Genomic DNA, 22,691 nt, shown 5'->3' on the forward strand with positions numbered 1-22,691 from the left:
CCGCCCCTTTAATGTGGGTAGCTACATCCACAGACACAGTGGATGCACTAATCAAGGTCACTAGGGAAAAAGGATGCAGAGTGCAAACACTCGACTCCACAGAAAGGGAGGAGCCAGTGTCATCTGTGACCTGAAGACTCGGTGAGCTTCCGCACCCAGACAGAACGAACAGGTATGGAACAGAAAGGCTGTGCTGTGTGTCCTAGGATTGCGTAAGTGAAAGGAAGGTGTTAAGTTGCTAAGTGTCTGACTCTTTGCGACCCCATGGACCAGAGCCCTCCAGGCTTCTCTGTCCATGGGATTTTCCAGGCAAGAATCCTGGAGTGGGTTGCCATACCCTCCTCCAGGGGCTCTTCCCAACCCAGGGATCAAACTGGGGTCTCCTGCATTGCAGACAGATTTCTTTACCAGCTGAGCCATCAGACTGCAAGGCCCTGAGGAGAGGACTGCAAGCCAAGTCTGGGAAACAGCACACCTGCACAACCCCTGCTAGACAGAACGGACGCAGAGCCAGTTTCTGTGCAGAGGCTTAGGGGACTGGGATCTCCTGAATGTGCTTACAGAAATGTTATACTTGTTTTAGGTCAGCAATGGGTAAAGATATAGTTAGAAAGAAACCTGTTTATATAGATGGTTTTTAAAAACAATGCACAAGTGGCAAAGTAAAACTTGAGAAAATCCAAAAATTGAGAAATTAAAATGAGAAAGTGGATCAACACTACCTTTGATAAAGGCAAAAAATGGATTTCTAGTTGGAGAAAACTTATGTTTGAAGAATTGTCTTCATCAGGGCATATCTGAAAACTAATGTTATTAAAATTCATGCCAATTTCATCAAATATAATGTATCTACTTTGAAGCAGAATATACCAGTAGACAAGCAAATAATTTTAATTAGAAAGTAAAATGCACAATATACCAAATGAAAATTCCATTGTCTGATATTTTATGGCTGATTATTCTGATAAAGCCCCAGCGTAAGCAGGTATGTCCTAAGCCAGCCTAGTGATTGGTTGTTGACCCCCGTGTTCTGTGTTGAAGGCGTAACGCTCTGCAGTCAGCCACAAGGAGCAGGTTCATTCAGTGCTGAATCACATATGCTGTGAAGTGAGGTACATTCTCTCACTGAGTGTGGGGGCATGGAGGACCCCCAGGGCTCTTCCTGAGACCTTCTGTTTGGCTGAAGGGCTGGGTCTGGTCCTGACTGTGCTTGGGAGGTCCCCTTCAGTGTGCTGTCCTGGTCACGGAGAGCCCTCTTCCAGATGCCCCTCACCTGCCCCTGGGGCTTGCAGGCTGCAAGTCGTGAACACCCAAGGCCTCTTGTCCAGGACAGAAACTGGTCCCCACCTTAAGTTCTGGACAGAATCTGTTCAGCAATGCCCCTCGCAGGTTTCCAAAAGTGAAAGTGAAAGTTGCTCAGTTGTGTCCAACTGTTTGCGACCCCATGGACTATACAGTCCATGGAATTCTCCAGGCCAGAATACTGGAGTGGGTAGCCATTCCCTTCTCCAGGGGATCTTTCCAACCCAGGTCTCCCATATTGCAGGCAGATTCTTTACCAGCTAGCTGAGCCACAAGGGAGGCCAAGGGGATGCTTACTAGCCTCATGGTACAGAAGCAGGAAACTTGAAGATTCGTCCCTCAAGAGCCACTGACTTGCCATGTGCAGCCTCTGATCAAGGGTGGGTATTGTCTGAGTACCATGACAACAGCAGTGAAACAGGCCAGTGGCTTTGTAAGACGCACAGTCTACGAATGACAGATGATTCTTGCACCAAACTGGCAGCTGCCTTCCAGGAGCCCGAGGATTTACCACGTGTGGACATCACAAATGACCATCACAAGCCGAGCTCAGGACAGGACAGAGAGTGGTGAGAAAGGAGGGCTGCCTCCTGGAGCTGTCTTCTGGTCCCAGGATTGGGGACAGGGACCCCCCCTCACCCCCACCCAGTTCTAGTGCCCTGAACCCCGAGGACTCTGGGAGATCTCGCCTCACCTCTCTAGACTGAGACCTGGAAACATGTGCAGGACAGTCTCTGGAAGGCTTCAGGGGGTGCTGCCTGAAGATGGGGGTGGGGGTGGCAAGCCCCATGTCCCTGGTAAAGAGTCACTGAGCAGGTCTGGGAACGTGGGCTCACCCAGTGCGCTCCCTGTCCCTGCCCAGAGCTCTAGGGATGCAGGTTCTCCGACTGAGCATGCTCAGTCCTAGGGGGCCGGGGGCGGAGGAGGTAAGTGGGGGACTTTGGCTGAAGCGGTGAGTTTTATTAATGGTTAATTGCGAGGATGGTGCGTTTGCATATCTTCTTAAAAAGTTCTGGTACGATTTAAAAATGATTGGTTGGTTAGCCACTGAGTAGAATAATTCAGCAGAGACGATGAGGAGGTGGCTGGGGTCCATCAGTAGTATCCAGCCTGTGGCGGGGAGAAGGGATCCAGGTTACCGCCAGTTTGACCCCTCAGCCCTGCAACATGGGCCCAGGGTCAGAACCCCAACCAGCACCTCCCATCCTGAAGCCTCTCCTCCAGTGACAGCAGGGCCCACAGGTGCCTAAGGACGAAAGGTCATGCTCTCCCCGACAAACGATGACAGGATGGTGGTGTTGGTGGCGGTACTCTGTCCAACATGGAGGAGACACGACAACGAGCAAAGACATAAGTCGTAAGAAGGAAGCAGACTGTCCATGTGAACTCTGAAAACTGGTGAGCGATTCTGCTTCTCAAATTCCAGAGAGTAATTAATTCCATCAACACCCACTGAGGCTTAAAGCACAGCCACAGAGTTCAAACGATGCATTTAATCCTCAAGATCCTGATGACATCAATCGATTTTAACCTTTTATTTTCTTCAGCTTTTAAAAACCCCTGCAATGCTTTCCATAGCTTAGGCTAGCCTTTACTGGAACCCTGTGTAAAAAGGATGTGGAAAATGCCCCCACCCTGAGATTCTAATGTGCTCCCCTTAGACTAATAACTGTGGCTTTCAGTTTCCCATTTTAAAATGCTCCAAATGCATTCTAATCCTAGTAAACTGAATTATTAGAATCAATCAGAGCTACGAAGTGCAAAAAAGCAATTTCAGAAAAATGTTTGCAGTGACCACCAACAAAGATTCCTCAAGAAAATGGCCAATTTAGGCACAGAATCCTTTGCTGAAAGTAAAAGGTGATTTTATAAAAAGAGGGTATAAGCATAGAGAAGCAGCAAAGAGAGAAGAGCCCCCAAATCTTTACCCAGTCTCACACTGGATCCAAAACAATTGGAACACCTCAGTTCCCAGTGAGGACAGCAAGAGGCGGGGCTGCCCGCACCCTGTGGGCTCAGAAGAGGCCTCTCCCAAAGCCATAATTAAATCAATCTCCAGGCCAAGCTAAGTAGACGTTTTTACAACACTGATGCATCTCTAGAACCTACCAGACAAAGGCTTGCCTGCCAGACCCTTTTGGGAACTTTGCGCGGCATTGCCAGCCCATCTGGCAGGGGGCACTGCCCCCTAAGAGGGGGCACGCCTGTGGGGATCAGTTTGCCTGCACCTCTGGATTCTCCACCAGGCTGAGCAACTCCACTGCAAGCAAGGAGGTACTGGTCAGGCTGGGGACCCACGACCTGGGAGAGGGCAGGCAGACAGGGACTGGAGACCAAACAGTGCCACCGGCCTCAGCAAGACGCAGAACAGCACTGAGCCCACAGCAAGCTCTGATCCACCAGGTCTGCTGCCTAAGTGCTGAAGTTAAGCTTTAAGGAAAGAAAAACCATTCAAAAACGAAACAAAAAGTGACTTTGAGCTTTTTGAGATGCTGCTCAGACTCTGAAGCTAGGTCTGAGTGGCTCCACGGGTACATCCTTGGGGCAGCTGAGTGCACATGGCTGTGGTTTTCTGGGAGCGATGGTTGCTTCGTCCGAACCCTCTAGAGTCCAGCCCTGGACTGCACTGTGGCTGTCAGGTTTAACACTCTGCTGCTCCAGGCTAAAGTCCAAAGTGCCTGGAGACAAATAAATTGCACATTCTTTTTCTGGTAACACATGAACCTCTGAGTGTAGAAAAACACATGACCGGAAGAGCACACACCCCATGCTGGCCCGAGTTACAGAAAGGAAGAAACGGCCCTACCTCCTCTCAACACAGAGTGGGTTCTGAGACTGGCTCACGGGATGGCACGTCTGTGAACTGCCAGAAAAATCAACAGGGCCTTTGTCCTCAGCACAGCCTGGTACCTCTGAGGAAACCCAAATGAATTCAGATGCGGCTGGTGTCTCCAGCTCTATCAACACCCTCTCAACACTTAAACCAAACACAGACACGAACACAGCTGTTCACGTTAAATTTGGCTTTGCCTCGGGAAGCTGCCTGGCATTGGCTCTCCTAGCACGTCCACGTCTGCGATGACTAATCACCAGAGACACATGCTTCAGTCAGCCTCACGGCCAAACCACCTCCACCAGCAGCCTGTCACCAGAGGCCTGTCCTCCACCTCCACGCGCCAGGTCCATGCACGTCCAGGAACCAGTTGGCCCCAAGGCACCAACAGCGAGAGGATCAAGGGTTAGGCAGCTCAGCTTCTGCAAGCGAGCTCTCCAGAGCTTTAACCTCAGACCAGAGGCAGTTCATGGCTCCTGTGAGGACAGGCCTGTGGATTGGACAGTCTCTGCCGCTGGAGCCCAGAAGCAGCCAGAGATGCTCAGAGAATCTGGGGCTGCCCACAGGCCACAGCTCCCTAGCCCTTAGTTTTAGGCTGAATGTTAATAGGATGAGACAGCACTGATTTAATAAGATCGGAGGCGCTCCCAAGACAGAGCCACCCCAGGCAGCCATTGGGGACCCACCTTGATGAGCACGGCAGCCAGGACGCCCAGGAGAGTGAGCAGCAGGAGGCAGAGTCTCTCTTTGTTGAACCGCTTCAGCATGAAAAATTTCGCCCAGTCCACCTTCGACTGGCTGTTGGGAGGGTACCGGAGTTGGTTCACGCCTTCCCGCTTGAGAGTTTTTAATAAACAGGGACGTTGATGGGAGAAAGTATCGAAACTGTGTTTTCCGTGATACGCTCCCATCCCGCTGGACCCTGAAGTCAAGGGCAGATGAGACAGGCCGATGTAGGTAACGGTGCTCCTTCTGCGCACAGGCAGGCCCCCTGCCCACCAGCCTGGAGGGCTGTGTTCCAGGAGGTCCTAGGCCCCCTGCCATTGGCATGGGGGGAGCACCTTGTTTCAGGTCCTCCCAGTGGCCCCCACACAGTGGACCCGGCCCAGGACATGTTGAGGGTGCTCCTGGGACAGGCTCACACTACCACAACCCCACTTCCGAGAGGGAACACGGCAGGTAGAGCCTTAGTGTGGCCCTGAGGGTCTGACTCTGGGAGCCCAGGGCTGAGCTGTGCTTCCTCCAGGCTCTCGGGAGGTCATGTGGTGGTGCTAACAAGCTGGTGGACACCTCTGCCCTTTCAGAGCTGTGCTCATTTGTCTGCTCGGTCACGTAAGCCAGGCAGACACACGTGTGGCTAGGGTAACCAGGGCCCAGGGCATGATTTGGGTGAAGCTAAAGCTGCAGGGTGGAGAAGGCAATGGCACCCCACTCCAGTACTCTTGCCTAGAAAATCCCATGGACGGAGGACCCTGGTGGGCTGCAGTCCATGGGGTCGCTAAGAGTTGAACACAACTGAGCGACTTCACTTTCACTTTTCACTTTTATGCACTGGGGAAGGAAATGGCAACCCACTCCAGTGTTCTTGCCTGGAGAATCCCAGGGACGGGGGAGCCTGGTGGGCTGCTGTCTGTGGGGTCGCACAGAGTCGGACACGACTGAAGCGACTTAGCAGCAGCAGCAGAAGCTGCAGGGGGATTCTATAAGATGTATCAAAAGGTGTGCCTTTTAAAGAAAAAGTATAAATTACAAAATATTAAGTGTTTATGTCTCGGAGGTCATTAAATTTTCCCTCACAACTTTCCATAGTATTCTATTTTTGTGCCTTTTCCCTAAAAATGCAAATTGACATCCAGGTCCTCGGCTGCTGTCTGCCCTGCCCATGGCCCCATCCCCCGCCTGTCCATGGGCCCATCCCTCACTTGCCCATGGCCTGTCCCTCACCACCTCATTCATAAAGGACATAGGGCAAGCCTCAGTTCATCTGAGACCTGATTCTTGGCCCAAGACATGCCCTGCATCTGATGAAGAACTGCAGACCAGGGAAGCAGCAAACTGTAAACCATTACAGACTGGGAAGCGCCCCTGAGGGTGGAGGGTGGGGACGGGGCCAGAAGGAGACTCTGGGCAGCGGCTGGGAGGGGCCTCACCCACGCCTCCGAAGGGCAGAGAGCTGAGCGTGAAGTGCATGATGACGTCATTGCCTGTGACACCACCACTGGACGTCCCGTCGATCATCCGCTTGATGAGCTGAGGGGAACAGCAGAGGCCCCAGGTCAGCTGCGGCCAGCCCAGGACACGTCCTCCTCGAGGTCAGACCCCACGAGCAAGCACGGTACAGGTCAGCTCTCAGCTGCACATCGAGTCCTCCAGGGAAGCAACGCAGAGGTGGCTGAACACCCGTCAAACCATTGTTCGACCCCTGAGCCCGCAGCCAGGGCCTCTCTTATCAGGGACTGTTCAGGCTCTATTCCAGGTCTTAAGAATTGTTAATGTTTCTTCTTTATGATCTGCCGGGAGCCAGCGAGAGGCACTCCACTCATGGCAAAGGTCATGAGAAAGGAGGCTCGGCATATGCAAAGGCGGGATCGAGCCTCAGGAGTCCCCCTGGATATTCTCGAGCATCTACCCCCAAAAAACCAGAGTCTGCCTACTTTATTGCTTTGTGCTCTCACCTCTGACTTTACTGGGGGCTGTCCCCCACCACCATCTCGCTCTCTCTGACAAAGAGTTAACTTACAGCTCCAATTAATAAAGTTCCTGGGCATTAGGAGTGTTTAAATCCAAACCCCTCAGATAGCTCTCTAACTCGCCTGACAAGTTTACCTGGACTCCTACAGCTATGCATACGATTGTTTACAGTCTCCCAGCCTGATTGTTTACAGTCTCCCAGCCTGAGAGGCACGGGAAGCTTAAGATATTCAAATAGCTTAGAGCCTCTCAGAGAGTTAGAAACCGTCAGAATAAAACTAGTAAAAGATTTCATTGATGAGCCAATGCTTGCTGCCAAGTTTCCACATCCCCTGTATTGTATCCTTGAATGTGTATTAATTAATATAGTTGGTATGTAGAAAAAATAAGTAGTGGCCTTGGTGTTAGCAACTTTAGACCCTTAAGGTAATAAATTCTTTCCTTTGTTGTAAACCTACTACACATCTGCCCTATAGGAATGCAACTTTATCTAACACCTTCGGAGGATGGCACCAAACCTTAAAATAATTACTCTTAGATAAAATAAGTCTTACAGTTGACAAACCTTTGTCAAGAGTCATAAAATGTTAATAGGCCTTCTGGCCAGAAGATGACGTAAATCACCTAAACCATCTGTATATGATAAATTTGCAGGAAAGAAACCCTGGTTTTTGATAAGGATCAAAGACTGCTGACTTTGCATGATTTCACATCCCCTATTATCATCTATGTGTAACTTAGGGTATAAAAGCCCCTGTTGAAAATAAAGCTACGGGCCTTGCTCACCAAAGCTTGGTCTCCCCATGTCATTCTTTCTTTTCACATTCTGGCTGAGTCTCCATCTGGAGCGTGGAGGTCCTCTGCGACCATTTATTTGCCTGGGCTTCTAAGACCACTCGAGAAGGTGTCTAAGGTGGGGCACCTTCCGCTATTCGAGAGGGCGCCTGCGGCCTCCGTGGTCAGAGCTAACCTGGTGTCACAGGTTATATTGATTTTTTGCATAAACCAAGCTACTTAGCCTCTTTTCTCCACTGAATTTTCCTACTGAGCTATCCTCATTCTATTATTCTTTATATCTCTAATTAATATTTAAATAAATCGCTGACGCCGTCTCTCCTTCAAATACCCTGGATCAGCCAGGGCTGGACCTCGGCAATGATCTACTTTACAGCCTGTGATTTACAGATATTTCATTTCTATGACATGCAAAAACCATTCAAATGTCCTACTTTTGAAGGAGATCGCTGGTTGGCTCACCCGGGACCCAAATGAGCAGTGACGCTTGACTGGTAAACGTTGCCTCCCTGCTGCCGACCAGCCCAGTCCTCTGTACCAAAGGTCATCACTGACCACAGGACAGACCCTGACCTGCCACCCTCCACCCAGGCCACAGACCTCAGCTTCCGCTCTGTGCTCCACTGCCTGTGATCATTTCGGCTGTAGACCGTTGTGTGCCGCTAACCTGAGCCTCACTGAGCCCTGCACACTCGGTCTCCCTGGATGGTGGACAGAGATCAGCCCCTCGACAGCTTGGCCAGCTCTGGAAGCGGCCCCATGACCACCTGTACAGCCGGGCAGAGGCTCCACAGGGGGCTCCTGCTCTGGGGACTCCTCAGCCTGGCCTGGCTGCACATTCTCCTCTGACTTTTCCCTTTTCCTCAGAGGCTCCTGGCCTACTGGCCCACCTTGAGGTTACTGTTCCTCGGCAGCCAGTCACCTTTGAGGTGTGGATGGACAGGCTCGAGAGTGGTGGCAGGGCTGCCAGGCCTGGGGTGACAAGGCGTGGGTAGCCAGCCTGACTAGGACTGTGAAACCGCTCCAACCACAAGGTTGCATCACTGGAAAAACCCAAGTCCATGGTTTCCCAGCAGCTCCCTAAGCAGTGCCAGAGACCTGCCCTAGTCTACTCCACAGCCCCCACCTGCATGGCCTTGGGGTCCTCGGGCACCCAGGGTTACCAGCGGGAGAGCTGCCAACACTGGTGCCTGAAGTCTCCCAATTAGATGGGAGGTGTTTGTGAGTCAACAGACAGTCACTCCGAAGATGGAGCTCTGACCCCAGGGAGTGAGGGGAAGGTTACAGTGATAACCCCAGGGCCTCACTACCCAAGAGACAGCCAGCTGTGAGCAAAGCCTCACTGGGGACTCAGGCATAATAATCCCTGTCTGCTTTAGAGCAGGGAAGGTTCAGGAGCACAGATCATGACAGCACGCGTGTGCTGTGAAGATTACCTTACTGTTGTGAGAAAACACGTAGAAAGCCAGGGGCTTTTCACGTTCATTTATGAACTGTATGGCTTCATCTGCATTCTTCACAGGCACTATTGGAAGAATTGGCCCAAAAATTTCTTCCTGCATCACCTTGGTGCCAGGATCCACATCAGTGAGTATTGTTGGGGCTGAGAAAGAAAATCAAAGGTGAAAAGGCTGCAGCTGAGCCAGAAACACCCAACTCTCACTGCACGCTGTGCTCAGGGCTCCCTCACCCCGCCAAGTGTCACCTCATGAAACGAGCCCCAAGTGCATGCGTGAACCGTGCAAATACTCAATGTCTCCAGGCATGTGCATCAGGGATCCTTGTGCCACCAAGGGGGCAGACAGGCTGGAGTAAATCCTGTGTTTACCTAACCGTGTTCAGCACGGCACACCTGTGTCCTTCCCTGGACAGGCCTTCCTGGGAGCACAGATGGTCTGGTCCCTCCAAGGACCAGACCAGCACCACTTCTTAACTCAAGTGCATTCCTGCCCTGATCTCTCTGACCTTGACTACAACTGAGTGAGGTTAGAGAATGTCATAAAGTGGTAGCATCCCCCAGGCCTTGGCTCAGGCTCTGCCTGCCCTGGACACATGGGAGGACACAGGAAGAGACGCCGTGGACTCTGAGGCACAAACCAGGTGGGTCCCCTTACCTATGTAGCGCGTGGCCTCATCCATCTCCCCACCAAAAGCTATCTTCTGTCCTTCCAGCAGACTCTGTATCCTCTTAAAATGACGAAGATTGACGATCCTCTCATAGTCGGGAGATTCTTTTACATTTTCTCCATAAAATCCCTGTGTCAGACAACAGTATCTAGTCATCACCAAAGACCCACGTTTTAATTTAATAAAGTTCACTTGTGTCCCCAGATCTGGCTTTACACCCTCACAGAATCCCATGCCCCCCTCCCCCTCAGCCCGAGGACTTCGACAGCAGTGAGGTTAAGCTCTCTGTCAGGCTGAGGGCAGCAGGAGTTTACACACACACACATGTCTCCCATTTCCCAGTTTCTGGGGTTAGCATGGGTCCTTCCTGGGGTGGATGCAGAGTGGGTACTGCAAGTCATGCCCCGTATCAGGGCCCCATGTGCATCCCTGTTGACTCTGGCTGCTCCGCTCCCGTGAGGAGCTTAGTAGTGGCCTGCAGAGTCTGGAGCACGGCCTGTGCAGCCCTTCACAAAAAGAGTCTGCCGAGCTTCGTGCTGCTTCCTCCTGGCCTGGAACCTCCACCAGCCACAGACAGTTGGGAAACCACTCGGAAGCTCAAAGCACAGTCCGGGTAAACCAATCTCAATGGCTCACAGTCAGCCCCATAGGCGTGCTCCATCTCCCCTGACCACTGTCCAGTCCCCGCATCAACCTTGAGCTGGCTGGTAAGAACATCCCGGGCAGCCTGTGGAAACACAGGGTCTCAGGTCCCCACACTGGGGCCACAGGAGTGGCTGTCAGTGCCGGCTGCACCTCAGTGTCACCTGGAGACCCCAGACCTCCTGTGGATGGGAGGACAGGAAACTTCTCCTAAATCACGCCTAGCAGGGCAGTGAGAGGAGAAACGCCTCCAGGAAGACAGGGACTGTCACTCCCAGGAAACCTGGCTCATCACCACGCACCCCCAGCACAACTTCTCTAGCCGCAGTGTCTCCCTGGAGTCTGGCCAAGGCCCCTCTCATGCTGTCCTTGTCCGGCCCCACCACAGTCTCACCACTACATCCACATCAAGACCCTCGGCCCCTCGCTGCTCACACTGTCTCTCCTGATTGTCCATGAGCCACCTCTCAGGGCTTGGTCAGCACCCAGGGAGTGAACCGTGGTTGTTCCAGCAACTTCTTCACCCAGGAGGCCCATGACTCAGTGCCATCACTGAGCTGTCAAAGCTCCATCCCATCCTTCCTCCAGTCTAAGTCCCTCGTTTCTCCTGGCTCATCTGGGGCCTTCCTTGATCCCCGCCCTAGACTGCCACTTGAAACACCCTCAAAAATTGAGGACTGCATTAAGAGTAGTTAATTCACTCACTCCACGAAATAGCTGGCTTTGCTAAACCGCCTACAAACTGAATATCAGATGACCTTGACAGGCAGTGGCCACATGTCAGGGGCCCTCGACTGTGCTGCAGAAGCCTGACAGTCTTCTCCCCAGACCATAGAATCACAGCTGAACTGTTTTTTCTAAAGCCTGTGCTGCACCTAGGAGTTATCATCAACAAATCAGCTGGATGGTTTTTGGTGTGCATACCACCAGCCTCACCATGCTCTCAGCAAATGTTCTCCGAAAATGTTTTCTCATTAGCCAGGAAGTTCAGTCACAGCTGCTACTTGCACCCTGAGGCAGCCAGTGCAACCAGAGGCGGTAAACACGCACCTTCACGGCCTCCTGCACCTTCTGCACGATCAGGTCCTGGAGGGACGGCTCACAGAGCACGTAGTCGGGGGCGATGCAGGTCTGACCGCAGTTCATGAACTTGCCCCAGGCGATGCGTCTGGGAAAAGCACCAGCAGCCGCATTCAGTCCCCGCACCTGCCACCCACGCTGTGCTCTTTACCAACAATGCTCACAAACGTTCTCATGAATGTTGACTGAACAATGTTTTAATGACTCATCTCTGTAGCACTTTCAGTTGATGCAGAATATTCTAGGGAGCAGGGAAAGCGTTGTGCCTGCTCATCAAAAACAGTGCTTTAAATGCAGAGACACCCCTGCCTGCAGCAGGAAAGGACAGAGTACGGTTTCCTGACACTCCCTCCCTCTCCCAACTCCGGCTAGGAGGACGTCTGGGAGGACGGGGTCACCTGGCTCTGGGAAGCTGTGCCTGAGCTCTGACAGAAATCCACGCACTGGGGTCTCCTGTTCGGGCACACACCTACCTACAGAGCCCACCCAACCCTGCCCAATGCCCCCACCCACGCCTCTCCGAGGGGAGGGGAGCCATGCCGCTCTAGCACTGTCGACTGTGGGTCTGAGCACTTGCTGTGAGCCAAACTGATTCAGCCCAGACACCTCCAAACCCTTCACTTTCTAATTCTCAGATGCAAGATGCTCTTCTCAGTTAAAAGATGAGCGGTATCGGTTATCAACAAAGGAACTTAGGAGATCAGCGTAGGGAGTCTAAAGACTTTGCATCATCTACTGTACTTTCTGGATCAGCTACCAGTGGAACAGAAAGATTTCCTGCCTGATCTATTATCTTGAGAACAGAAAGAACTTGTTTTTCATTCCTAAGGATGGCCGTGTGATGTCAAGGCTTCGTATTCACCACTTCTGGCTGTGGCACTAAGAGGGAGTGTGTGAAAGTTCTACGCTACCCTGTGGCCCCAACCCAGGACATCAACCCCCAAGACTCAGCAAGGTCTCTTGGAGCCAGGAGGCACAGGGGACATGCCAGCAGGCTCTCGGCCGAGCTGAGAAAATCCAGGAAACCAGAGAGCCAGACTCACCGGCAGGCGACGTCCAAGTCGCAGTCTCGGTCCACATAGCACGGGCTCTTCCCTCCCAGTTCAAGGGTCACAGGGGTCAGATGCTTGGCAGCAGCCTGCATGACGATTTTTCCAACAGTGGTGTTTCCCGTGTAGAGAATGTGGTCAAATCGCTGCTTCAGAAGCTCCGTGGTCTCCTCGACACCACCAGTGACAACAGCGTATAGGTCCTGAAGGAAAGAGACAGACGCGAGTATCATCGACCTCATCCTGTCGTCCGATGTAAACACCTAACTGTCCATAAAACCAGGAACAGGTGGAAACCGGCCCTGGTGAGGATGGGTGGGGGAGTCCGATGGCACCTGAGAATCTCGACCTGTGGCAGAACTGGCCAGAGAGACTAGCATTTCCATCTCAGCCTCACAAGGCCACAAAGGAGAGGAAGGATCCCCCCTGGGACACGCAGAGCCGGGGGAAGAGTGAACGGAGGGTGGTAGGGACGCAGCTGCTGTGGGTGAGCACAGGACAGGCCCTGGGCACGTCTACCTGGACATCCTTCCTGAACTCAGCTCAGTGCAGGGGGAGACCGAGGGACGTCTGAGTCTGAACATGTGTGAAACCCAGTGAGGGCCAACAAGGTCGGGCCAGCTGCTCCCTACCCCATTGCCACCAGCTCCTATGCCCGCTGGCTGGGGGCCTCATAGTTGCCTCCCTGACAGTCCCTGAAGACCCCCTCCCCACAGAGCTAAATGGCATCACAACATTCTCTGCCTTGCACCAGACCCCTGATGGTTTTCTCTACACAGCTGCTGACACTCTTCACTGCCAGGACTTTAACCCAGAGTGAAGGGCCAGGTCTGGGTCAGCAGGCCGTTTCTTTCTGTGGTTTTCAGCCCACAAACTTGTCCATTTAAGCCTGGACATGCTCTCATACATGCTCGCTAGGAGCACCTGGCTCAGCTCCAGCCCCTCGTCAAACAACCCACTACGCGGATACACCTAAGATCGCAGCAGATCCAGTATCAGGTTAATTCAGAACACCACACAGCAGGGGACGCTCTCTGAGAAGTAGAGGTGCTGATAAGGCCAAGGGCCTGAACAGTCTGTAACCACAGCAGCTGAATGATTCCACTTTGTCTTGGACTTCACTTCTCTTGTCAGGCCAGTTGCGGGAGGCTTAGGGAAATGGGGCATGGAGACCTGACCACCAAACAATGGCAGTGGGAAGAGCGGGTACCTGTTCCCCACAACCAACAGACAGACATGCATGCCAAGGAGGGGCACTCTCACCTGGTCCAAGTACTGAGGGAGGAGCTTAGCCAAGAGCTTGGCTGTATTCTCACTTACTTCGGAAGGCTTGATAATCACAGCATTTCCTAAACAGAGCAGAAAGCAAGACAGCATTGTCGAATACCTGAGTGACTAACAGCCCCCCAGATGGCGCTCACGTGCGGAGCACAGGCTAAGCGTCACTCCTCCGTCTGTGCTCGGCCTTGTTCACCGCAGACCCCAGAGTCACCCCACTGCCTCCTTCCCAGAGGCTGACGCCTCCATTCTCACCCTTCAGGTCCCATCAGCCTCCCTACACGGCCTCCAGTGTTCCCACATTCCTCTCACTTCCACTCTTGGGTTTTCCTGTCTGGCCTGGGATTACTGCACAAATATGAGCCTTGTCAACATGAAGCTGTTGATGTGGATCCTGAAGAACTGAGAAATTAATCCCTTGGCACTTGCTGCGGGCCACGGAGCATGACTCCCACAGCCCTTATCTGAATGTAGAAACTGGTCAGACAGACTGATTCATCCAAAGCCAGAGGTGGTGACTGAAACCACCTGGGAACATGGATGTCAAGTGCGCCTCTCCACCCTCAGAGGTTCCCTCTCCAGGGCTCCAGAAAGCAGTGGCCACACAAACCTCTGGAGCCCACTAAACAAGTAAGAATAACGCTGCTGGCTTACACTAAGGCAAGCCACTATAGCAGATGCATGTAACTAGGCACCCTCCTTAACGTGCAACAATGGAACGGGGACGCAAGCTGACCCCAGACCTGCAGCGATGGCTCCTATCAGGGGCTGGATGATGAGGGCAAAGGGGTAGTTCCAAGCTCCGATAATCAGTACGACCCCCAGGGGCTCTGGCTGGATGTAGGCCTCATCCAGCATGGTGAGCAGGTTCCTCTGAGCTGGTTTAGCAGCAGCCCATTCCGGAAGCTTCTCCAGCATGAGATCAATTTCTCCAAGCACAGTAATGACTTCTTGACTGTATGCGTTGAATTCGCTCTGTCACAAGAGGATACAGTTAACCTTCATGGGTATGACATACTCAGGCAAGGGAATCCCCTGGTGGTCGAGTGGTTAGGACTCTGCTCTTCCACTGGGGCATGGGTTCGATCCCTGGCCCAGGAACTAAGATCCCACAAATCATACAGCGATGTACAAAGAAACCAAAGTGTTGGGCTAGGCACACCTGTCAGATGGGCTGGTTTGCTGTGTAGATTTCTCTGCACCCTTCAAGCCCACAGTGCATGCCTGCTAAGTCACTTCAGTTGTCTCCGACTCTGCAGTCGTCCAGGTTCCTCTGTCCATGGGATTCTCCAGGCAAAAATACTGGAGTGGGTTGCCATGCCCTGCTCCAGGGGAATCTTCCTGACCCAGGGATCGAACTTGCCTCTCTTAAGTCAACTGCACCGGCAGGTAGGTTCTTTACCACTAGCGCCACCTAAAGCCCATAGTATGCATTCATTAACTCCCTAGTATATTCAGTCTCTCTAAATCTTTCTTTACTGATCCAAGACATCTAAACTCAGGCTTAAATGGTCCTTAGTTAATAATGGTGTGCCCTAATCTCACTTTACAAGCCACAGTAATTATGCTTTCACCCATATCTCAATATTTCACCCTGAATACACTGCCTTACAACTGTAGTTTAACTTTGGGCATGTTTTGTTTCTGGACCAAATTTAACTCCCTCAAGGGCAAGGAATTTACTGTACTTCTTTCACTTTTTTTTTTTTAAGTCATGTCTGACTCTTTGCAACCCCATGGACTGTATGGTCCAAGGAATTCTCTAGGCCAGAATACTGGAGTGGCTAGCCTTTCCCTTCTCCAGGGGATCTTCCCAACCCAGGAATCGAACCCAGGTCTCCCACATTGCAGGTGGATTCTCTACCAGCTGAGCCACAAAGGAAGCCCTGTACTTTCATAATCCTTAAGACACACACTCAGAAATGCTGGTAGAGGGAACGATTCAGACATCTTGCTTCAGGCTACTTAAATCTGCCTTCTGTGACACAGTGCTTCTCCATCATAAGTAAATATTATAGCTATGTTGTTACTACTGGTGGTGGTGGTGGTGTTCAGTCACTAAGTCGTTTCCGACTCTTGTGACCCCACGGTCCATGGGATTTCCCAGGTAAGAATCCTGGAGTGGGTTGCCATTTCTTTCTCCAGGGGACCTTCCCAACTCAGGGATCGGATCTTGATCTGCACTGCAGGTGGATTCCTTACCACTGAGCCACCAGGGAAGCCTACACTTCTGTTTCTACTCCTCAAAAAAATCTTTAGGGGGAAGTGAGGGATGGAGCCTCACAAAGCCAGAGCAAGGCCTTGCTCTGGCTTTGCTACCCCTAGAATAAAGAGCGGGGGATGGGGGGTGGGGGGACCAAAACAGAATAGTAACAACAGTATTACAGAATACAGGGGACTGTATTTAAACCCTGAACACTCTCCCAAAACCTTGCTACTGAAAGCATGGTTCCAGAATAAGGCAGCGGGGTATCATACGGGGGCTTGTTACAAACTCGTGCTCTCAGAGTCCCCCCAAACCCCACCCGACCCACGGAAGCATCGTCCGGGACCTCCCGGGTAACTCGCGGGTGCACAGATCTGAAACCTAAAGTCGTGGTGGAAAATCCGAGCGAGACCATCAGCCACAAAATTGAAAGACAGTAATCCGGCCCGCAAGTTGCTAGAACGACCCAATCCCGGTAGAGTGGGTAGGGGTGGGGTCAGGTCCGGGCGCACCTTGCTCAGGTCCGCACCGATGGCCGCCAGGATGTCCTTCTCGCGCTCCTGCACCATCACGCGCAGGGCCTCGAGCTGCCGCCGCCGGAACGTCAAGGGCCGAGAGCGGCCGGAGCCGAAAGCCGCGCGAACCCGCTGGACCTCGCGCTCCATGGCCGGTCCTGTGGGGACAGGGGAGATCCGGCGCCATAGGCGGCGGGCGGGCAGGACGCGGGGCCGCGGGGCAGTCCCGCCCCATCCCCGCCCTCCACCCGGTCCCGGGCCCACGGCTCCCGGCCCACGCCGAACCTCGATCCCCGACGCGCCGACTCAGCGGACGCCAACTGCCCGGTCGACGCCCAGCCTGCAGGGCTCAGCCCTGAGTCGCGCGCCGATTGGCCGGCGCGGCCCACGTGACCCCCGCAGGCCGGACACTGTGCGGGCCCCGCCCCAGCCTTCGGCGGGCGCGCGGGGGAGGACGACGCGTGGGAGCTAGGGGTGGAGGGGACCTCGGCTGCGCCTGCGCCTGCGCCTGGGCCGCGCGGTTCAGACCTTGCAGACCTGGTCCCGCGCCAAGCGGCCCCGGAGGCGGCGCTTGACCGCCCGCACCGCTCCTTCCGGGCACCGAGTCTCTCGGACTGCTCACGCAAGTTAGTGCCCTGCGGCATCTCTTCTTCCTTTACCTGCCGCTCTCCGCCGCTTCCACCCTCCGGTCGCTGGCCCCTCCCTTCCCCCACCCCAGGTCCCTGTCCCTCTCCCCCACCCCGAGTCCCTCTCCCCCTTCACCCCGAGTCCCTGTCCCCCTTCCCTCCACCTCCCCGAGTCCCTGTCCCCCTTCCCCTCCCCGAGTCCCTGTCTCCCTCCCCCACACCCATCCTGAGTCTCTGTCCCCCTGCGCCTCCCCAAGTCTCTGACCCCTTGCCCCCAGAGGGCCTGGGCTCCGGCTCCCCCTGCACCCACCGTGACAGAGCCCCCTGCTGGTGGGTTCTCACCTCACTCTCCTCACCTGTGCTGGTTGGAGGAACCTTCTGGCTAGTTCCTGACTTCACTGGGACTTTATATGCCTGTCACGTGATTGCTTATCATTTCCCTGTGCTTTGACTCCTCAGGGAGAGAACCTGTTAATCCGGAGGTGAAGGACTCTGCCTCAGGATGGGGAAGTCTGCCCCTTTCCCGGGATGCGCCGCTGATGCTTCCCCAGAGGTGAGCTTCCCTCCCGGCCGCGGGGTCTCCCGTGAAACCTTCAAGGGCCCTGTCGCGTCTTGTGTTTTCTGACAATATACAAAACTGTTCGGAAAACCGAGCTTCTGCACAGCGCTTTCCTCCATGTGGGGATTGCCCACCTGGGCTACAGCCCTCCGGTTTGGCGCGGAAAAAAACAACAACTCTCTTGTAGTTTTATGAGCAAACTCCTTGGAAAAGACCCCAGTGTTGGGAAAGATTGAGGGCAGGAGGAGAAGGGGACAACAGACAATGAAATGGTTGGATGGCATCACCAACTCAACGGACATGAGTCTGAGCAAACTCCTGGAGATAGTGAAGGACAGGGAAGCTTGGTGTGCTGCAATCCATGGGGTCGCAAAGAGTCAGACATGACTTAGCAACTGAGTGACAACAACACAGTCTTGTGAGAGAGGTTGTTGACTGATCACTTGCCTCCACACGAAGCTGCAGCTGATCATTGCCATCTCCTGGAGGCCGGCTTTGCTCATTTGCGTGTTTGTGTTCAGCTTTGCTTGTTTGTGTTCTTCTGGTTTTCCTTTCTTTCCCTCACAGAGTCCTTTGGGTCTTTCTTTGCCGGATCTCTTCTTCCAGGCCTCCTGAAGTTCTGGTGCCTGAGGACTCAGTCCTTGGGCCTCTTCTCTTTCCTCAGTCACGACCTCATCTAATCTGGTGGACAGTGTTGGAGAAGGTTTTCAATTCCATCTGGTCCCACCCTTTTCTTTGAACTCCAATAGGCATGTTCAACTCCATCCCTTTCATACTGGCATTCATAATAGGTGGGTTAAAGGTGACCATGGATACAATTGCTGGTTTATTTTAATCCACCAAATACACTACAGAGCTCCTCCAGTGTCCCCAGTCTCAGTAAAGGGTACCATCCTTTATCCTTTTTATTCAGGCCAAACTCCTTAGATTATCCTGATTCTTTGGCCTAGCTTGTTGATCCAAGCTCTTCTGCCCTAGTTTAAGCCATGATAATTCTTACCTGCACCTTATGGAACCTCCCACTGGGTTCCCTGCTTCTGCTGCTGACTCTGGGAAATTGTCATTTCTTGTCCTCCACTTGCCCTTTTGTAACCTGCCCCACAGACTCCCAACATGTCTGAACTGTACTTTGCCAGGTTCCCACAGCTCCTGGCTTCCAGTGGGCTCTGCCTCTGGAGGCACGAGCAAGAGTGAGCAGGGTGAGGAGGAAGGCAACCTTATGCTTCTGGGTTCTTCAGTGTGGTGGTTGCTGGCCATTCCTGTAGTGGAAGTGCAGCAAGGATGGTTCCTCCCTTGGCCAAGGGGGCTGTGTCTAGTAGACGCAGGGTGACAGTGACAGCCTCTCCGGGTGGCACAGGTGCTGGTGCAGCCCCCCGGGTCCCTTCCAGGGGTATTCTCAGCAGCTTCACATCTGTCCTATAGTCTCTTACTGTGTAGATTCCCTCCGCCTGCCGTAGGCTGAGTGCTTTCTCTTTTCACATCTGGATTCTGACTTTGCTGTAGCCTTTCTCTACCCAGCTGTCAGTCATCAAGCCCCTTGATCCTGTTAGTTCCCTGCTCAAAGCTTTCCATCCGCTTCCTGTGGTATTTAGAGTAAAATCCAAAACCCACACCGTGTGTCCTGCCTGCAGCCTCCTCTCCAGCCTTGTTCCAGGTGATCTTCCCACTGAGTGGAGTGCTTGCCTCGTTGCTCACAGAACGGGAAGCACATCCCCACTCAGGGGCTTTACTCCCGGCTTTATCCTTGGCCTGGAGTGCTCAGCTCACTTAACTTCATCTCTGGTTAAATGTAACATCCTTAAAGAAAACTTCTCTTAAAAAAGAAAAGGAAAAAAAAAAAAAAAAAAGCTGTAGTCTCCAGTACATACCAGTGTCTTAAGCCAACTCCATCCCTGAGGGTTGCCTGTGCCTAGCAGGATTACAGTCTCAGGTCAGTGAAGAATCCTCCCGCTTTCCCAGGGCAGGGCATTCCCGGGAGACCATCCCAAAGGAGACGGAGGAAAGCCGAGAAGCATTTAAAATGCTGAATCTGTTTTCTTAATTTTATTTTTGGCGTATAATCGCTTTAGAATGTTGTGTTAGTTTCTGCTGTACAACAAAGTGAGCCAGCCATGTGTATACACAGTGAAAATCCTCTTTGGATTTTTTTCCGTCAGCAAAGACAGTCAGTTCAGTTCAGTCACTCAGTCGTGTCCTACTCTTTGTGACCCCATGGACTGCAGCACGCCAGGCTTCCCTGTCCTTCAGCCTTTCCTGGAGCTTACTCAGATTCATGTCCTTCGGGTCATTGATGCCACCCAACCATCTCATCCTCTGTTGTCCCCTTCTCCTCCTGCCTTCAATCTTTCCCAGCATCAGGGTCTTTTCCAAAGAATCAGTTCTTTGTATCATGTGGCCAAAGGATAGGAGCTTCAGCATCAGTCCTTCCAATGGATATTCAGGACTGATTTCCTTTAGGATTGACTGGTTGGATCTCCTTGCAGTCTAAGGGACTCTCAAGAGTCTTCTTCAACACCACAGTTCACAAGCATCAATCCTTTGGTGCTCAGCTTTCTTTATAGTCTAACTCTCACATCCATATGTGACTACTGTAAAAAAAAAAAAAAAAAAACCATAGCTTTGACTAGACAGACCTTTGTTGGCAAAGTAATGTTTCTGCTTTTTAACATGCTGTCTAGGTTGGTCAAAGCTTTTCTTCCAAGCAGCAAGCATCTTAATTTCATGGCTACAGTCACCATCTGCAGTGATTTTGGAGCCCAAGAAAATAAAGTCTGTCCCTGTTTCCATTGTTTTCCCATCTATTTGCCATGAAGTGATGGGACCAGATGCCATGATCTTCATTATTTTTTGAATGTTGAGTTTTAAGCCAGGTTTTTCACTCTTCTCTTTCACTTTCATCAAGAGGCTCTTTAGTTCCTCTTCACTTTTTGCCATAAGGGTGGTGGTGTCATCTGCATGTCTAAGGTTGTTGATATTTCTCCTGGCTGTCTTGATCCAGCTTGTCCTTCATCCAGCCTGGCATTTCACATGATGTACTCTGCATACAAATTAAATAAACTTGACAATATACAGCCTTGACAGGAGAAGGCAATGGCACCCCACTCCAGTACTCTTGCCTGGAAAATCCCCTGGACGGAGGAGCCTGGTAGGCTGTAGTCCATGGGGTCGCTAAGAGTCTGACACGACTGAGCGACTTCATTTTCACTTTTCATTTTCATGCATTGGAGAAGGAAATGGCAACCCACTCCAGTGTTCTTGCCTGGAGAATCCCAGGGATGAGGGAGCCTGGTGGGCTGCCATCTGTGGGGTCACACAGAGCTGGACACGACTGAGGCGACTTAGCAGCAGCAGCAGCCTTGACATACTCCTTTTGCAGTTGGGAACCAGTCTGTGTTTCCATGTCCAGTTCTAACTGTTGCTTCTTGACCTGCATACAGATTTCTTAGGAGGCAAGTAAGGTGGCCTAGTATTCCCATCTCTTGAAGAATTTTCCACAGTTTGTTGTGATCCACGCAGTTAAAGGATTTGGCGTAGTCAGTAAGGCAAAAGTAGATGTTTTCCTGGAACTCTTGCCTTTTCTGTTATCCAACGGATGTTGGAATTTGATCTCTGGTCCTTCTGCCTTTTCTAAATCCAGCTTGAACATCTGCAGGTTCTCGGTTCACGTATTGCTGAAACCTCACTTGGAAAATTTTGAGCATTACTTTGCTAGCGTTTGAGATGAGTGGAATTGTGCGGTAGTTTGATCGTTCTTTGGTGTTGCCAGCAAAGACAAGTGCCCACATGGGCCTTTAGTGACAGTACAGTGATGTCAGACAAACTTTCAAAGTGTGGGCAAAACCTGCTTCTAGAACTGTTGCAATGTCACATTGGCTCAGAGTTCACCACAGATCACCCTGTTTGATCTGACACGGGTAGACATTTTAAACTTTGAGCCAATATAAATGTTACATAAGGAACTCAGTAAACTGGCCTATGAGTCTCACCACAGTTTTTTAAACATAAACAATGAGCAGAATACCAACATGAAAACAGAACAGGAACCAGTGTCATCTAAGGTAGGTTAACCCCTGAGCAGCCAAGGGCTGCTTCTCTTGCCTGAAGGGTTAGACCTTAGGATCTTGAGAAGAATCTATTGTGATTCTAATATTAGGCAACATCACTGAGGTTTGACTCCTCGCCCACTCTTGAACATTTTTTTTTTTTATTAGTCAGAGAAATCAGTTGATGGCATTTTGTTAGGCATATTTTAAAACTGTTCAAATTCTTCTTTGTGTGATTTTCTAAAATTGAAGTATAGTAGATTTACAATATGTTGTTAATTTCTGTTGCACAGCAAGGTGATTCAGTTTTGTATATATATACATTATATATATAATGTATATTATATATATATATATATTTTTTTTTTTTTTTTGCTGTGTGTCTTGTGGGATTTTAGTTCCCTGACCAGGGATTAAACCCAGGCCCTTGGCAGTGAAAGCACAGACGCCTAACCACTGGACCACCAGGGAATTCCCTGCATATATTCTTTTTTTTTTTTTTTAAATATTCTTTTCCATTATGATTTCTTACAGGATATTGAGTATAATTCCTTGTGCTATACAGTAGGACATTGTCCATCCATTCTATGAGTAATACTTTGTAGCTCTTAATTCCTACCTCCCACTGCATCCCTCCCATCTTCAACTCCCATCTTCTCAGTTCTATAAGCCAATCAATTTTTAAATGTCAGGGACCCAGCGTTTGAATTGAATTTTTTGCCACTGGCTACTAAGAGACCTGAACGTGATAGAGAGACTTGCCACATTTCAGTTAATTCTGTTATCCAGGTCCTTAGGTCAAATCCATTGTGGGGAGAAAGGAGTTAAGAGATGTTAACAGTTTTAAAAACGCGTCCGTGGTCAGTACGCTCCTTGCAGTGGGGTGTAAGTCGTTTGCTTTCCACCAAGCCAGACTAGTGCCTGAAGGTGGAGGACTGGGAACAC

At 51.6% G+C, this 22,691-nt stretch overlaps 1 protein-coding gene and 1 long non-coding RNA gene across 4 annotated transcripts in view; one reads left to right on the forward strand and one right to left on the reverse strand.

The window, feature by feature from the left end:
* Positions 1 to 867: 867 nt before the first annotated feature.
* ALDH3A2 (aldehyde dehydrogenase 3 family member A2) lies at positions 868 to 16,903 on the reverse strand. Of its 3 annotated transcripts, none has more exons than XM_070389583.1 (12): positions 16,804 to 16,903; positions 16,516 to 16,676; positions 14,541 to 14,772; positions 13,783 to 13,868; positions 12,514 to 12,722; positions 11,441 to 11,558; positions 9,736 to 9,877; positions 9,058 to 9,224; positions 6,286 to 6,385; positions 4,822 to 5,057; positions 4,109 to 4,214; positions 868 to 2,412 (listed from the first exon to the last, which is right to left on the reverse strand). In XM_070389583.1, exons 2-11 carry the CDS (start codon positions 16,666 to 16,668, stop codon positions 4,143 to 4,145), a joined length of 1,515 nt encoding a protein of 504 aa, XP_070245684.1. In that variant the 5' UTR covers positions 16,669 to 16,676; positions 16,804 to 16,903; the 3' UTR covers positions 868 to 2,412; positions 4,109 to 4,142. The 3 variants fall into 3 exon arrangements, with proteins under 3 accessions (XP_070245684.1, XP_070245685.1, XP_070245683.1); XM_070389582.1 differs by lacking the exon at positions 868 to 2,412 and adding an exon at positions 2,421 to 3,980; XM_070389584.1 differs by lacking the exon at positions 4,109 to 4,214.
* Positions 16,904 to 16,991: 88 nt separating this feature from the next.
* Positions 16,992 to 22,691, forward strand: part of LOC138992097 (uncharacterized) — a 49,146-nt gene continuing 43,446 nt past the window's right edge. Inside the window, exons 1-2 of the long non-coding RNA XR_011467964.1 lie at positions 16,992 to 17,144; positions 17,604 to 17,697. This is a non-coding gene — a long non-coding RNA (uncharacterized lncRNA). The remainder of the gene's footprint in view (positions 17,145 to 17,603; positions 17,698 to 22,691) is intronic.

The sequence above is a fragment of the Bos mutus genome, chromosome 19 (genome assembly GCF_027580195.1).
Source record: "Bos mutus isolate GX-2022 chromosome 19, NWIPB_WYAK_1.1, whole genome shotgun sequence".
Classification (NCBI taxonomy): domain Eukaryota; kingdom Metazoa; phylum Chordata; class Mammalia; order Artiodactyla; family Bovidae; genus Bos; species Bos mutus.

Coding starts and splice junctions, on each gene's coding strand:
- ALDH3A2 (XM_070389583.1), bottom strand. CDS start 16,668: ATGGAGCGCGAGGTCCAGCGGGTTCGCGCGGCTTTCGGCTCCGGCCGC. Junction 11,559..12,513: donor GACTTGGACGTCGCCTGCCG/GTGAGTCTGGCT, acceptor TGCTTTTCCCAG/ACGCATCGCCTGGGGCAAGT. Junction 9,225..9,735: donor TGAGGCCACGCGCTACATAG/GTAAGGGGACCC, acceptor TTTCTTTCTCAG/CCCCAACAATACTCACTGAT.